This window comes from Rhinatrema bivittatum, chromosome 4 (assembly GCF_901001135.1).
Source record: "Rhinatrema bivittatum chromosome 4, aRhiBiv1.1, whole genome shotgun sequence".
NCBI classification, from domain to species: Eukaryota; Metazoa; Chordata; class Amphibia; order Gymnophiona; family Rhinatrematidae; genus Rhinatrema; species Rhinatrema bivittatum.
Genome location: NC_042618.1, coordinates 83,472,446 through 83,490,322, shown reverse-complemented (window position 1 = coordinate 83,490,322; position 17,877 = coordinate 83,472,446). Strand labels below are relative to the sequence as shown.

The 17,877-nt window shown below is 48.3% G+C and overlaps 1 protein-coding gene across 3 annotated transcripts in view; it reads right to left on the bottom strand.

Annotated features, from left to right (window-relative positions):
- The window catches only part of NEK9 (NIMA related kinase 9), a 210,486-nt gene that overhangs the window by 44,695 nt on the left and 147,914 nt on the right, over nt 1-17,877 (bottom strand). For all 3 annotated transcript variants that reach the window (XM_029598406.1, XM_029598407.1, XM_029598408.1), the window contains one exon: nt 11,059-11,229. In XM_029598406.1, the coding sequence (XP_029454266.1) occupies nt 11,059-11,229 (171 nt within the window). The remainder of the gene's footprint in view (nt 1-11,058; nt 11,230-17,877) is intronic.

Below are 17,877 nucleotides of genomic sequence, written 5' to 3'. Positions count from 1 at the left end.
AAAATGATCCTTGGGAGACACCCAAGGAGCACTGCTGAAACAGATCAGAGCTACAGAAAGTGCTCCTTGGGAGACACCCAAGGATCACTGCTGAAACAGATCAGAGCTACAGAAAGTGATCCTTGGGAGACACCCAAGGATCACTGCTGAAACAGATCAGAGCTACAGAAAATGATCCTTGGGAGACACCCAAGGAGCACTGCTGAAACAGATCAGAGCTACAGAAAGTGCTCCTTGGGAGACACCCAAGGATCACTGCTGAAACAGATCAGAGCTACAGAAAGTGATCCTTGGGAGACACCCAAGGATCACTGCTGAAACAGATCAGAGCTACAGAAAGTGATCCTTGGGAGACACCCAAGGAGCACTGCTGAAACAGATCAGAGCTACAGAAAATGATCCTTGGGAGACACCCAAGGAGCACTGCTGAAACAGATCAGAGCTACAGAAAGTGATCCTTGGGAGACAGCCAAGGAGCACTGCTGAAACAGATCAGAGCTACAGAAAATGATCCTTGGGAGACAGCCAAGGATCACTGCTGAAACAGATCAGAGCTACAGAAAGTGATCCTTGGGAGACACCCAAGGAGCACTGCTGAAACAGATCAGAGCTACAGAAAATGATCCTTGGGTGTCTCCCAAGGAGCACTGCTGAAACAGATCAGAGCTACAGAAAGTGCTCCTTGGGAGACACCCAAGGAGCACTGCTGAAACAAATCAGAGCTACAGAAAGTGATCCTTGGGAGACACCCAAGGAGCACTGCTGAAACAGATCAGAGCTACAGAAAGTGATCCTTGGGAGACACCCAAGGAGCACTGCTGAAACAGATCAGAGCTACAGAAAGTGATCCTTGGGAGACACCCAAGGAGCACTGCTGAAACAAATCAGAGCTACAGAAAGTGATCCTTGGGAGACACCCAAGGAGCACTGCTGAAACAGATCAGAGCTACAGAAAATGATCCTTGGGTGTCTCCCAAGGAGCACTGCATGCAGTGCTCCTTGGGAGACACCCAAGGATCACTGCTGAAACAGATCAGAGCTACAGAAAGTGATCCTTGGGAGACACCCAAGGAGCACTGCTGAAACAGATCAGAGCTACAGAAAATGATCCTTGGGAGACACCCAAGGATCACTGCTGAAACAGATCAGAGCTACAGAAAGTGATCCTTGGGAGACACCCAAGGAGCACTGCTGAAACAGATCAGAGCTACAGAAAATGATCCTTGGGTGTCTCCCAAGGAGCACTGCATGCAGTGCTCCTTGGGAGACACCCAAGGATCACTGCTGAAACAGATCAGAGCTACAGAAAGTGATCCTTGGGAGACACCCAAGGAGCACTGCTGAAACAGATCAGAGCTACAGAAAGTGCTCCTTGGGAGACACCCAAGGAGCACTGCTGAAACAGATCAGAGCTACAGAAAGTGCTCCTTGGGAGACACCCAAGGATCACTGCTGAAACAGATCAGAGCTACAGAAAATGATCCTTGGGAGACACCCAAGGAGCACTGCTGAAACAGATCAGAGCTACAGAAAGTGCTCCTTGGGAGACACCCAAGGAGCACTGCTGAAACAGATCAGAGCTACAGAAAGTGCTCCTTGGGAGACACCCAAGGAGCACTGCTGAAACAGATCAGAGCTACAGAAAATGATCCTTGGGAGACACCCAAGGAGCACTGCTGAAACAGATCAGAGCTACAGAAAGTGCTCCTTGGGAGACACCCAAGGAGCACTGCTGAAACAGATCAGAGCTACAGAAAGTGCTCCTTGGGAGACACCCAAGGAGCACTGCTGAAACAGATCAGAGCTACAGAAAATGATCCTTGGGAGACACCCAAGGAGCACTGCTGAAACAGATCAGAGCTACAGAAAATGATCCTTGGGAGACACCCAAGGAGCACTGCTGAAACAGATCAGAGCTACAGAAAGTGATCCTTGGGAGACACCCAAGGAGCACTGCTGAAACAGATCAGAGCTACAGAAAATGATCCTTGGGTGTCTCCCAAGGAGCACTGCATGCAGTGCTCCTTGGGAGACACCCAAGGATCACTGCTGAAACAGATCAGAGCTACAGAAAGTGATCCTTGGGAGACACCCAAGGAGCACTGCTGAAACAGATCAGAGCTACAGAAAGTGCTCCTTGGGAGACACCCAAGGAGCACTGCTGAAACAGATCAGAGCTACAGAAAGTGCTCCTTGGGAGACACCCAAGGATCACTGCTGAAACAGATCAGAGCTACAGAAAATGATCCTTGGGAGACACCCAAGGAGCACTGCTGAAACAGATCAGAGCTACAGAAAGTGCTCCTTGGGAGACACCCAAGGAGCACTGCTGAAACAGATCAGAGCTACAGAAAGTGCTCCTTGGGAGACACCCAAGGAGCACTGCTGAAACAGATCAGAGCTACAGAAAATGCTCCTTGGGAGACACCCAAGGAGCACTGCTGAAACAGATCAGAGCTACAGAAAGTGCTCCTTGGGAGACACCCAAGGAGCACTGCTGAAACAGATCAGAGCTACAGAAAGTGCTCCTTGGGAGACACCCAAGGAGCACTGCTGAAACAGATCAGAGCTACAGAAAATGATCCTTGGGAGACACCCAAGGAGCACTGCTGAAACAGATCAGAGCTACAGAAAATGATCCTTGGGAGACACCCAAGGAGCACTGCTGAAACAGATCAGAGCTACAGAAAGTGCTCCTTGGGAGACACCCAAGGAGCACTGCTGAAACAGATCAGAGCTACAGAAAGTGCTCCTTGGGAGACACCCAAGGAGCACTGCTGAAACAGATCAGAGCTACAGAAAATGATCCTTGGGAGACACCCAAGGAGCACTGCTGAAACAGATCAGAGCTACAGAAAATGATCCTTGGGAGACACCCAAGGAGCACTGCTGAAACAGATCAGAGCTACAGAAAGTGCTCCTTGGGAGACACCCAAGGAGCACTGCATGCTGCATGCAAGCAGCGGTGCCAGGAAACCAAAGCCTCACACCATTTGGAAGCAGCAAAATAGGAAAGGGATGAAATGAATTTCCTATGCCAGACTCCGCCGGTGACCTTTTCAATGCTTCCTTAGAGTCTGGAGTAGTCCCAGAGGACTGGAGAAGGGTGGATGTGGTTCCTATTCATAAAAGCAGAAGTAAGGAGGAGGCTGGGAACTGCAGGCCAGTTAGTCTGAGCTCTGTGGTGAGCAAACTAATGGAATCGCTGCTAAATCAGAGGGGAGTGCAGCTTCTGAGATCCAATGGATTGCAAGATCCCAGGCAGCCTGGTTTTACCAGAGGGAAATCTTGTCACACGAATCTGATCCATTTCTTCCATCAGGTGATGAGAGTTGGATTCAGGGAGAGCGCTAGACGTCCTGCACTTGGATTTCAGCGAGGCCTTTGACACGGTTCTAGAGACTTATAAATAAATTGTGCGCCCTTGGTATGGATCCTAGAGTGAGTGACTGGGTTAGAAACTGGCGGAGTGGGAGGGGACAAAGGGTGGTGGTAAATGGAGGTTTCTCTGAGGACGGGGGCATTACTAGCGCTGTGCCTCAGGGTTCGGACCTTGGACCGGTTCTTTTCAACATTTTTGTGAGTGACATTGTGGAAGGACTGTCAGGAAAGGTTTGGCTTTGTGCCGATGACAAAAAAATGTGCAACAGGGCAGTAGAAAACATGAGGATGGGTCTAGTGAAGCTCGAGGAATGGTCTAGGATCTTGCAGCTAAAATTTAATACTAAAAAATGCAGAGAAAGGCATTTAGGAGGCAAAACGCAAGGGAGCGGTACAATATACAGGGAGTGAAATTCTTCTAAGCACTAAAGAAGAGCGGAATCTGGGGGTGATTGTATCTGATGATCTTAAGGTGGCAAAACAGGTGGATAAAGGGATGGCAAAAGCATAGGGAGAGGAATGGTCAGCAGGAAAAGGGAGGCCATACTGTCCCTGTAGAGGTCCCTGGTGAGACCGCACCTTCATAAGGATATAAACAGGATGGAGTCGCTCCAGAGGGAGGCTACTAAAATGGTCAGTGGTCCTCATTCTAAAGGATATAAACAGGATGGAGTCGCTCCAGAGAGAGGCTACTAAAATGGTCAGTGGTCCTCATTCTAAAGGATATAAACAGGATGGAGCCGGTCCAGAGGGAGGCTACTAAAATGGGCAGTGGTCCTCATTCTAAAGGATATAAACAGGATGGAGTCAGGCCAGAGGGAGGCTACTAAAATGGTCAGAGGTCCTCATTCTAAAGGATATAAACAGGATGGAGTCGCTCCAGAGGGAGGCTACTAAAATGGGCAGTGGTCCTTGTTCTAAAGGATATAAACAGGATGGAGTCGCTCCAGAGAGAGGCTACTAAAATGGTCAGTGGTCCTCATTCTAAAGGATATAAACAGGATGGAGCCGGTCCAGAGGGAGGCTACTAAAATGGGCAGTGGTCCTCATTCTAAAGGATATAAACAGGATGGAGTCAGGCCAGAGGGAGGCTACTAAAATGGTCAGAGGTCCTCATTCTAAAGGATATAAACAGGATGGAGTCGCTCCAGAGGGAGGCTACTAAAATGGGCAGTGGTCCTTGTTCTAAAGGATATAAACAGGATGGAGTCGCTCCAGAGGGAGGCTGCTAAAATGGGCAGTGGTCTTCATTATAAAGCACATGGGGATAGGTGAGAGAAGGGAGATATGATAGAGACATTCAAATACATCCAAGGTTTCCTTGCACAGCAGCTGAGCCTCTCTCAATGGAAAGGAGGCTCCGGAACGAGGGCTCATGGGATGAGGGTGAAAGGGGGTAGACTCGGGCGTAATCTTAGGAAACATTTCTTTACAGAGAGGGTGGATGCATGGAACGGCCTCCTCGTATCTGAACTATAAAAAATATGGGATAAATACAGGGGATCTCTGAGGGAGTAATGGGAATTATAAAGCTAAATCAGTTGGAGAGATGGGCAGACTAGACAGGCCATATGGTCTTTTCTGCCATCACTTTTCTATGTCTCTATGGCAGTGGGCACTATTAAATGATTTGACAGGGGAGCTCACATCATATTGTGATTACAGAAACAAACTAGTAGCCGGGTCTGCCTGGCAGGCTGCAAGCTCTGTAATTAGCTGAAGTCTTAGCGGAATTGCAGGTGCTCACAGAGCCAGGCTATGCAGGGGCCCTAAGAGATCCCAGGACAAGGCAATGGCCATGCTAGTATTGCTGGCTATTTGGGATTTTTACGGAGCTCTGTGCTTAGGCACAGAAAAGGTGGGTTCTGGAAGCAATTAAGTGGGGATCTTGCATGCTCTTTGACTCAAGATGATGGAGTACAAAGGAAGACGACAAAAACTCGACTTGGATAAGGAGGAATCTTGCAGATGGTCACTTCCTGTGGCTAGCAGGTGGCACAAATCTTTCTTTAAAAGCATTTGTTACCCTTTCATTCAATGTTCGAGGTGGGATACAATAAGACATGCATAATAAAAATAACAACAATAAACAACTAACAAAACATACTAAAATGATATTACAAACATCTGCAAGGTAGAATAAAGCTGGTGCAAAAAAGACTATTGAAAGGCTTCTTTACATAAATGAGTCTTTAGTTCTTCTTTAAATGTCTTTCTATCCTGTGTAAGGCGCAATGAAAGGGGGCCTGAAGACTGAAAAGGAGCGTTCGCGTGTGGAACATCCATAAGAGCCTAAGCTTTCACGTGGGAGCGTGAATTCATGGAGACTACAAATTACATAAAAGGCTGTGAATGGATATGACAATTTTGTATTTAATTGTAAATCTCTTAAGACCGGGGTAATGTGGTGACGAATCGGGATATGAATAATTAGAAGTACAGCTGCATTCTGAGTAATTTGTACAGCACGGACAGAATTTTGTGGGAAAGCAGCGTAAAGGGAACTGCAGTAATCAAGGGAGGGAAAAAGAAGGGCTTGAATAACAATACGGAAATTCTTTGGCAGGAAATTAGGCTTCAAGTGTCGTAACATCCGTAACGTGTATTTCTAATGTGAGGTAGCATGGAAAGAGTGGGGTCGAGAATGAAGCCAAAATTACTAGCCTCTCCAAAACGGGCTCGCGGTGGAAAGGACCCTTCCTGTCTTTAGGCAACTTATTGCCTTTCGACTCTCCCAACTGCTTCACGAGCTTCTCCACATCCTCCCTGAAGAGAAGCTTCCCCCTGAAAGAGAGGCTCGACAGCTGGGCCTTAGACCACACATCCGCCGAGCAATCTCTCAGCCACAAGAGCCTGCGGGCCACCATCCTGGCAGAAGTCCGGACCACGTCGCACGGAGCATCAGTCGCGTAGGCCACTCCCGCCTCTGAACGGGCTGCCTGCACTGCCTCAGATGCCGTTCCTGCACACTTGTCATGCACCTTCTGCACCCAGGACAACTTCCACAGACCTTTGCTCAAAGGGCAAAGCTGAGACTTCAAAAAGCCGCTTGAGCAGAATCTCCAGCTTCCTATCCTGGAGATCTTTGAGAGCTGACGCTCCCATCACCAGGATGGTCGTCTTCTTTGTAACCGCTGAAACGGCTGCATCCACCTTGGGAATTCTCCATAACTCCAAGGTCTGTTCCGGCAAGGGATATAATTTCCCGATAGCTCTTGTGACCTTCAGTCCTTAAACAGGAGATTCCAGTTCCCTATCCACCAATTTCATCACCTGCTTCGGTAATGGAAAAGTGGTAGGGGGTCCCTGCAATCCCTCCAGGAGCGGATTTACTCCTTCCTTGTACAAGTCTTCCTGGACATCTTTGATGCTGAGCTCCTCCAGTACCTGGGGAATCAATGGGCTCAGTCCCTCTCTCCAGAGCAGCCGGATCACATGCAGGTCATCTCCTTCTGCAACCAGAATCGCCTCCAGGTCCTGAGCGTCCGGATCCTGCACGGGATCTCCCAAGACCCTCAATGGATCTCTCCCAGGGCACTAATAGGGACCTTGTCCGGTGCCCCCAGACCCCCTTGGAGTTGCTCAGGATCATCCAGGCTATCCAAAGAATCACCCTCCTCTGGGGCTCACCTGAGACTCAGCATCCGCAGGATCCCTCCTGACTCCACAGGCCCTCTAGGCCTCTTGGCTGTCCAGGACTTCCTAGGCAAAGGCCTCTTTGCCCCTAACTCCTTCCGGGCTAAATAAGCCTTATGAAGGAGAAGCACAAAACCCGTGGAAAAGGTCTCTAGGTCCAAGGAGGAAGAGTCCTGATCAACTCCCTCCGGAGCCCCACCTCGTCCCCTGCCACCAGCAGGGTCCTTTCCCACAGGAAAAAGCATGGGAGGGGAATCATGGGGCTCAGAAATGGCAGCCTGCACTTCTGCATGTGCTCCCAAAATGGCCGCCGGCTCCTCTGACCCCTGCAGAGCCTCAGGAGCCTACCCAGCCACCTGCACTTTTTCACCACTCCCCGGGGGTCCTATCGAGGTCCCTATTGAGATCCCGGCCCTCCCCCGAAGCACAATCGCGGCAAAACAAGGCTGCATCGAGGTGAGAATGCTTCAGCCTGCAGCTGTGGCAAAGTCTGCTGCGCTGCACGGGAGCCAGCATGTCGGGGTGGTCGGGCCTGCACACACGGTCAGGCCTATAAATAAATGTAGCAGCAGCGATTGCATGACCGCTGTCCAGGTGCTGAAATACAGCTGTACTCATCCTCTATAAAGGCAGACAATTCGGCCCGCTCCCTCCTGCCTGCCTCCCGGCACAGAAAAAAACAAAACTTACCTGCTCCTCAGGCCTGCACACAAACGCTGCTGCAGCCTTCTGGTACCTGTTTCTTCTTTTCTTTTTTTAAGAAACAGGGACTAAAGGAAAAAACAGGAGGGAAAGTCTACTCCCCTGCTTCTGGAGACTACCTGGTGAGGAACCAGGCACAGCGAGGGAGCGAAGGGCCCAGAGGGGGAGAGGGAACCACGGCCGAGTCCTGACAGAGTTTGCCATCCCCCCACTCGCCTTACTCTACCCGAGGGATGGCCCACGAAGGAACCTAACACCTCGGGGAGCCGAAACTCATTACTCTTTTTTTTTAAAGACCTCTAAATTGCAGGAGTGCAACTCTACCATCTGCTATTGGTTATGTAGCAGTGCCACAAAGTTTTGTTCTCTGGCTCCATCTGCTGGTAGGGATGCATAAACCCACTCATCTGGACTGATCCGGGGTACGAACAGGAATGATATTTTCAAGAGGTTTTGAAGATTCCTCAGGATAAATCTCCATCAATTAATACAATTCCTTTCTTCTTTTTCACCTCGCTTTCTTGGCCAGGGCAATGGAGGTTTATCATATCTGACTGAATTCCTGGAGATCATTGAGCGGGTCACTCGCCGATGCTGACATTCGTTCTGTGATGTCCTGTTATTTTCGGAATCTGGACTCATTATTTCATGGTCAAAGAATGAGAATCTTTCCAGATATTGGCAGGGTTACCCAAGAGAGAAGGATGGGGCTCCTGGCTTTAAGGAAAGAAAGCTTGGAAGTAGGGGAAACCTTTACTTTTCGTTAGCCTTGCAGATGGTTTGTTAAATATTGCTCTGATTCTCTCCTGAATTCCAGAAAGGTTTTGTCATCATCTCCTGTCCCTTCAATCCTGTGTGCATATTAGCAGGCATGTTCACCTCTAGCTATTGTTTTTCTTCTTTGTAATTTTCCTTTTCTCTCCCTACTATTCTCTCTGCCTCTTTTGTTTGTTTTTCTTTAAAATGTATTTATTTATTTTATTTAAAAATGTTTCTATACCGCTTTTACAAGACAAGTTGATCAAAACGGTTTATAGGATATAAAAGTACATAATAAGGTGAACATTAAAACATAACAAATAAGGATAAAATAAAGCAACATGGACAAAACAATAAGTCAAAAACAGTAAAAAGTAGCCTAAAGTGAGGGAGAGGCTCGATGGTAATTTCGGTACAGAGGAGTGTCTGCCGTAGAGAAAAGTTTAGGACACCTGGGCATTATTAAAGGCAATCAAGAAGAGGAAGGTTTTAAGATTCTTTTTAAATTCTTTGTAATTGGTGATCTGTCTTAAATTGTCTGGGATGGAATTCCAGATTAGTGGGCCGGCTACCGAAAAATCACGTCTTCTGGTGATATGAATGAATGGGGACTCTCTAACAGTAATTTTTGTTTTTCCTTTTGCCTTTTCTTAGATATTTGAAAAATGGATCTCAGTTTTTCCCAGTGTTTTTAGGTCCTCACTGTTTAAGTTTTGTACTTTGTTCATTGAAATGTGATAAATAAGTTAAAAAAAAGATCAAATCGGACAGTAAAGATTAAGGGCTGCATTAAAATTTGGCAGGGCATTCCCACTGATGCCCTTAAAAGCTAACAAAATCGTTTTGATCATCACCCTCCAAATAACTGGTAACCAATGATGCTTAACAAGTGTAGGGGGTAATAGGCTGCTAGAGAGAAACCCCTGAGTTTTGAATACACTGTAATGCCCTCATCGTATAACAGGGCAGTCCCAGATAGAAGGTAATCCATAGATGACATCACTAATGAATGAACAAGTCTTCAGATTTTGTTCATTAAGAAAAGGCTGAAATCTTCAAAGCAGCTGAAGCAGGAATTCTTGACCACTTGTTTTATATGTGGTTGCAATGTAAGCTATGCATCCATCAAAATGCCCAAATTTTGGGCTTGTCTCAAAATAGGAATGGAAACACCATCCACGGTTAACTTTCTGGGAAAATTGTCAACAGGGTTTCTGGCCAAGTACAAAATTTTAGTTTTGTTCACATTTAGGGTCAGTTTGTTTTTGAATAACAAGGCCTTCGGTCTAGCAATGCAATTGGCTATATTATTCAAGGCCTTGGCCAATGATCCTCTAATCGGGATGAAAAATTGGATGTCATCAGCGAAAACTCAGTACCCCACATCTAGGTCAGCTGAAATCTTACATATCTGTGTAATGTGTACATTAAAAACTGATGCCAAAAGCGCAGACCCCTGCAGTACCCCTATCTTAATATTGAACAGAGCAGACTTGCTCCCATCAATAACTATTCGCTGGGTCCTTTCTTGCAGGAAAGACTCAAACCATTTATAAATGATGCCACCTATCCCAATATCACTCAGTCTTTGCAAAAAATGCCATGAATGTCAATGTCAAAGGCAGCGATTAAATCCAACAAAACTAGCAGAAATTCAGTCCTATTGTCCAATCCTCTTCTGTAGATAACAAAAATGGACAACAGTCTATTTCCAAGAGCTGAGGGGCAGCTGCTCTATGCAGGAGGCCAAGCTGCTGCACTAGTGAGAAAGCAAAGGGTGACTCCTCTCTGCAGAAATGTATGGACTGGAAGTAAGAATCTTTCAAGGTCACTTACACTAGACGATGGATGACACAATGGATAAAAGTAGTGATTGTGAAACAATGATTAGGCCTTACAAAAATCATAGATTTTTATTTTGCAAAACTCCAAGTCCAACATTGCCATCTTCTGCACCAGCATAGGGGGTTGTTCAGTTTTTAGACCAATCCAAGACCCAAGGAAACCAGTATACTGTCAGGCCGATGCTTTATCTGTGCAGGGATAACGGACACTCATGATTGCGTGCCTGCTTTCCTAACGTGCACCAATGCACCTCTCCGGGGCACCCAATGTAATATCTAAATGGGCTGCCGCGGTAAAAAGGAGGCGCTGGGGGAAATTGTGAGCCCCTAGCACCTTCTCGGCAGCGAGTGCCCAGGAGAGGTGGCTGTCAGCGGGTTAGGAGCATCCGTTTTCCTAACCTGTCTGCTGGTACACTGTTTTTTTTCCTTTTTTTTAGGGAGATTCTTTTTTGGTTCCTCCGACTTAATATCGCCACGATATTAAGTCAGAGAATCTACAGAAAACCAGTATTTTCTGCTTCTCTGTAATCTTTTTGGGCTCCACCCTATGTCTTAGCTATCAGTAGCATGAGAAAATCAGCACTGCTGACAGCCTAGAGCCTTACAAAACAGAAAGCTTTAAGTCCTACAGATGATTTCATGGGGCCATTCCAGACTTTGATTTGAATTTTAGAACTGCAGAATATCACTAAACTCAGATGGCCGCAGAATGCTACTATGACTATTTCTGACTCACCCACAATGAGGATGGTGTGCCAGCCATGGCAGGACAGGTCTGGCACATGATGTAAAGAACCAAAGATGGGTCGAGGCCATGAGGTGCAGATATCTGAGCTGTGAGGTCTTTCTGACGGAGTCATCGCAAGACGCCCATTGCCACCATTTCCCCAGGCAAAGATGTGATTATCTGGGATGAGAAAAGGTTGGATGAGACATTGGGTGGCATACAAGAATTTCTCCTCTCTACTTTTCAACAGTCTTTGACAGTTCTCTCCTCTGCAGCCTGTACTTCCGAACCTGCCGATTCACCTGGTCTTACTCCTGCTCTTTCTCCTTGCTTTGATCTCCCCCAGTTTGCTTTCTTCCATTCCAACTATTATCTCTTCCATTTGTCAGACACAGCACCACTACCAGGCAAGATGGGATCTCTCTCATATCCCTTTCTCCCTCCCTCGTGGAATTAGTGGTTCTGAACCTCTTCCTCTCTAAAGATGGATCCCACCTCCCAGCTTGTTTCTCATCCCTACTTGATTACTCATACCCCAGCCATTTCTAATCATGAAGGAAAGACAGGAGGAGAAGTCCATTAACGGCTATCAAGTTTACTTAGGGAATAGCCACTGCTATTAATTGCATCAGTAGCATGGGATCTTCTTAGTTTTTGGGTACTTGCCAGGTTCTTATGGCCTGGTTTGGCCTCTGTTGGAAACAGGATGCTGGGCTTGATGGACCCTTGCTCTGACCCAGTATGGCATGTTCTTATGTTCATCTCGTTCTCATGTTACTTTCTCTCCCCAAACCCACTTCCTTTATATTCCATTATTCCCCCTCTTCACCCTTCCCGCCCAGATATTACTAATGGTTATCTATCTACCAAACCCTACTCAATCCTGATATTCTCCTGTTCTCTCTCGGATCTGTCCATTCCCACTCTTACTCTTGGAGATTTTAACTCTACTCCTGCACATTCTCTTCTCTCCCTCTTCTCATCCTGTTCCTTATCGACCCTTCTGCCTTCTTCCACCATTCAGATTGCTGGACATCACCTTGACCTTCTGTTCTTCAGACATTTATCCCATGTCCTCTCTCTGACCACACTACTTATATTTTCATCTCAATCCCTCACTCTCCTGATCCCATTCTCCATGTTTTTCTATTAGTCTCTATGCTTTCTCCTTACACTGCACTTTCCCAGTCCTTTAATAATACTACCTTAGCTGCTCTCTCCTTTAATTCTGTCATTCAGTTTTCTTCCGACAGCAAAGTTACTTATCTGTAATGCCTGATCTTTAAAGACAGAAGCTCACCAGTCACATAGATGGTTGATGTCATCTGATGACACAGCCACACACAACACTTTTTTCAGATTTTTCTAGCAAAGACTGGAAGAACTCTCTGGGTATGTGTAGCAGTTCCTACACTCCCAGTGTTATGCAGCGTGCCTCTTTTTTATAATGAGTTCATCTCTAGAAAGGGAGGAGAGAAGGAATGCATGACTGGTGAACTGCTGTCTTCGGAAAACACTCATTACAAGCAGGCAAATTTGTTTTCTCCAAAAATAAGCAGTTCCTCTTTGTTACACAAATGGGACTCCCATCCCAAGGGTGATCCTGAAAGAAAAATGGAAAAACCCAGCATCATCTCAATCTGCCAGGCCGTCATAGTGGCTCCATGACAGTGCTATGCATGTTCGATTCCCAGATTGGGCCTTCTGCACCTCAACATCTGGTGGCCAGACAGAGTCAATGATCCAAGATTCCAGGAGCAGCCAATGAGCAGACTCGAAAGAGTGGGAAGGGGGGTCTGCCAAACTAGGGAGAAAAATTGCTGGCTCATGGAAAAAAGAAAAAGAGGAGCTTCCCTTGCAGACAGGGCAAAACAAATACTTTTTGTAGGAAGCCAATCTGAAATAATCAAATAGGGTCTAGTGGGGATGGAGTTGGGCTTTAACCTTTAAAGAAATCCTGGAGAGTAAAGTGCTGTCATGTTGGGAGTCTGCTTGTAAGCAATGTGATGATCTCAGATTGGCCACTGAGGCTGCCACAGCCCCACAAACCCTTCCAGGGTCAAATTAGCTTACTCAGAAGGGAAGAATATGCAGTCTTCTATCCAATAAGACTCTTTGAAGCAACAACTCCAGGTTTGTTGGATGGGGGGGGGGGGGGGAGAGAGAAAAGAAAATTAGGTCTTACCTTCGATAATTTTCGTTCCTGTAGAACCAAGGATCAGTCCAGACTCCTGGGTTTTGCCTCCACACCAGCAGGTGGAGACAGAGCAAGATTTGACAGGCTCTGCCATATATACCAGGGTGCCACCCACAGCCTGTCAGTATTACGTAATGTCAAAGCAGAATAATTCCCAGATGTAAACTAACTATATACATGAAGCTCAACCGGGGGACTCTAGGGTCACTCCTCCCAACAAGAATCTGACCCAAGCAAACGGAAGAAGACAGAGTTAAGGATCCTTCCAGGTCCCATAAATTTGAGCAGATTTAGTAACAGCGGACTCTCCGAACTCAGTGCAGCAGTGGGAGGGATTCTGGACTGATCCTTGGTACTACAGGAACGAAAATTATTGAAGGTAAGACCTAATTTTCTTTTCTCTGTATGTACCGGATCAGTCCAGACTCCTGGGATGTACCAGAGCTCAACTACCTGCTCCGAAATTGCCCTCCCTGGAGTCCTGTACATCCAGACGATAATGACATGCGAACATGTGCAACGATTTCCAAGTCGCTGCCCTACAGATCTCTAGCGGGGAGATCTGCTGACACTCTGCCCAGGAAGCCGCCTGGAAGCGAATGGAGTGCGCCTTCAGTCCCAGAGATAAGGATCAGCCACCCAAAAGATACGTAGAATTTATGGTTTCCTTCAACCACCGCGAAATGGTGGTCTTAGATGCCATATTACCCTTTTTGGGACTGTTCCAAAGGATGAAAAGGTGATCCGATACCCAAAAACCATTAGTAACTTCCAGATAACGTAAGAGGACCCTTCACACATCCAGCTTTTTCAAATCCTTGGAAAGATTATCCGATCTGTCGAGATGAGAAAACGCTGGAAGCTCCACCGACTGATTCAGATGAAAAGAAGAAACTACTTTGGGTAGGAAAGAAGGGACCCTCCAGAGACTATCTCCGGACTCAGAGATCCGCAAGAAGGGTTCCCTGCAGGACAATGCCTGGAGTTTGGAAACCCGCCTAGCCGAGGTGATTGCCACCAAGAATACGACTTTCAACGTAAGATCCTTCAGAGTCGCTCTCTTCAGTGGTTCAAACGGGGGTGCACACAAGGCTTTGAGCACCACATTTAAGTTCCAGGAAGGACAGGATGCAAGTAGTGGTGGACGTAAATGCTTTGCCCCCTTCAGGAATCGAACAATATCAGGATGAGATGCCAAAGTCCCCCCTTTTACTGAACCACGTAAGCAACTGAGGGCAGCCACCTGTACTCGTAACGAACTTCAAGATAGGCCCTTGGCCAAACCATCCTGAAGAAAGGCCAAAATATCTGAAACGGCTGCCCGAGTAGCCCGAATCGCCCGAGAAACGCACCATGACTCGAATACCTTCCAAACACGAACATAAGACCATGAAGTCGAGGCCTTGAATGACCGCAGAAGAGTGGACACCACCGCGTCCGAATGACCTTTACCTCTTAAATGGCGCCTCTCAAAAGCCATGCCGCTAGACAAAAGCGATCTACCTGATCGAAACAGACAGGTCCCTGATGAAGAAGATTTGGTAGTGCCGGAAGACGGAGTGGTTCTTCTAATGCCAGGTTGACGAGATCTGCAAACCACGGATGCCGAGGCCACAAGTATGACCTCCGCCGGGTGACTCTCTATGTGACGAAGGACTTTGCTTATTAGAGGCCAGGGGGAAAGACATACATACGGATTGACGTCGGCCAGGGCAGCGCCAAGGCGTCCACCCCCTCTGCCCCCGGTTCCCTGTGCTGGGCGAAGAAGCGTGGAACCTTGGCATTCTGAAAGGTCGCCATCAGATCCATGGCTGGCTGTCTCCATCTGTCGCAGATGAGCTGGAAGGCTCTGTCTGCCAGCTCCCATTCTCCGGGATCGAGTTGATGACGGCTCAGAAAATCTGCGTGAATGTTGTCTACCCCTGCGATGTGAGATGTGGCGATGCTGAGAAGGTGTCACTCCGCCCAGTGTATTAGGAGCCGAGCTTCTAGTGCCACCGAGCGACTCCGGGTCCCCGCCTGACGATTGATGTGGGCCACCGTCGTCGCATTGTCGGACAGAACCCTGACCGACTTTCCCCGGAACAGGGGTAGGAATGCCCAAGTGCCAGGCGCACCGCTCTGGTCTCCAAGCGACTGATCAACCAGCAAGACTTGGTCGTAGACCAACGACCCTGTACTGACTGCCGCAAACATACTGCTCCCCAGCCGGAGAGGCTCGCATCTGTAATGACCACTGTCCAATCCGGAGCCACAATCGAAACCCCCTTGAGAAGATTGTCCGAGTGCAACCACCATACCAGACTGGAACGTGTCATGGCCGTTAGAGGTAATGGAAGATGGAACTGCTCGCACACCGGACTCCAGCGGGAAAGCATCGCCGATTGTAAAGGACGCATGTGCGCGAAAGCCCACGGAACCAGTTCCAGTGTTGATGCCATGGAACCAATCAACTGCAGATAGTCCCAAACCGTTGGTGTCTGCATCTGCAGCAGGGCCGTGACCTGCCTTTGCAATTTGTGACTGCGGTCGACTGAGAGGAAGACCTTGCCTTGCGTCGAATAAAGCTCCCAAAAATTCCAGTGACTGAGAGGGATTTATTTATTTATGTGTTTTTATATACCGGGATACGTTGGGAACATCATCTCGGTTCACAGATAACTAAAACTGCAACAGGATTGAGGTGACTCTTGGCTGTATTGACCACCCAGCCGAGGGAGTGCAACAGTTGTAGAACTCGCAGAATTGCTGACCGACAAAGTTCCTCGGATTTTGCTCGGATCAACCAATCGTCCAGATATGGATGGACTAACAGCCCCTCTCGGCGCAACTGCGCTGCCACCACCACCATTATCTTGGTGAAAGTTCTGGAGGCTGTCGCGAGCCCGAACGGTAACGCTTGAAATTGGTAATGTTTCCCCAACACATAGAACCTGAGGTATTTCTGATGATCCTTCCGGATCCCAATATGCAGGTATGCCTCTGTGAGATCCAGAGAGGCCAGGAACTCTCCCGGTCACACTGAAGCAATCACGGACCTCAGGGTCTCCATGCAAATGGGCCGGAAGGAGCCTTCTTTCTTTGGAACGACGAAATATATGGAGTAGTGTCCTCTTCATTGTTCCAAGGCGGGAACTGGAACAATAGCCCCGAGATCTACCAACCGGACCAAAGTCTGATGAACCGCTGACCACTTGTCTGCGGGCCCGCACGGGGATGGAAAAAATCTCGGATTGGGAAGGCGAGCAAAATCTAAAGCGTAGCCGTGTTTTATCACAGAGAGTACCCACTGGTCTGTCGTGATTGTGATCTATGCCTCGTAAAAGAGGAACAGCCTGCCCCCTTCCTTCGGCACTAAGGGATGGACCAGCAGGACATCACTGTGCCGACTTACCGCCAGGGGCTGAAGAGGTAGAAGTCGGCCTACCAAAATGTCTTCCTCGAAATGATTGAGGCTGTTGTCTACCCCCTCCCGACCGAAAGGAGGATGAAGGGGTACTAGGACGAGGGGTTCGAGACTTACGATTACCCCAAAATCTAGAACTGGACGAAAAAGACCCCTTGGAACGCGACCTGTCCTCCAGCAGATGGTAACCTTTATTCTCGCCGAGCAACTGTATCATATCATCCAGTTCTTTACCGAAAATCAGATTGCCCTTAAAGGGCAAGGAACCCAGGCGAGACCTGGAGGCTCCGTCCGCTGACCAGTTCCTTAGCCACAAGAGACGTCTGGCCGAGACGGCGGACACCATAGAGCGTGCCGAAGTTCTAAGAAGGTTGTACAGAGCGTCCACACTGTAAACTGCGACCGCCTCGAGACGACCGGCCTGTCTGGCTTCTTCCTCTGACAGGCCCTCGTTGGCGAGTAGCTGCTGCACCCAACTCAGGCCGGCTCATAAAGCAAAGTTAATACAGATCGCTGCTCGGGTCCTCAGAGCAGAAACTTCAAAAATCTTCTTCAACTGGATTTCCAACTTGCGATCCTGGAGGTCCTTCAACGCCGTGGTACCCGTGACCAGAATGGTCGTCCTCTTTGTCACCGCTGAGATTGCGGCATCCACCTTCGGCACACGTAGGACTTCCAGAGCCTCCTCTGGCAAGGGATAAAGTTTATCCATGGCCTTCGTGACCTCCAGGCCGAGGTCTGGGGTATCTCATTCCCAAAAGAGAAGATTCATCGCCGAGAAGTGAAAAGGGAAAGTTGTAGGGGGACCACTCAGGCCCAACAACACTGGATCCATTGAGCCAAGCCGAGACTCCTCTGGGGGTGTGGTGATCCCTGACTCCCCCAAAATGGCAGGAATAAGCGGGGCCAGCTCCTCCCGTCAGAAGAGGCGTATGACCCTCGGGTCATCCCCCTCAGAAGTCTGGCTTTGCCTCGCCGTCCCCTGTGCCGGGGTGCCATCTCCCTCTACCCCCCTCGGGGGTGGGGAGGGGTCCTCATGCTCGTCAGGGTCCACCGAGTCTTTGGAGGACTCCGTGTCCTCCCTGGGGGGGAAGGACCCGCAATGGGCGCTTGGATTTGGAGGCTCCCTCCTTTTCCTCTGGACGCGGCCGAGACACGCCTGCCGTAAGTGTGACCCCTTGGGGCTCCAAATGGGGCGAACACCTATTGTAGGCTTTGCTGGCTT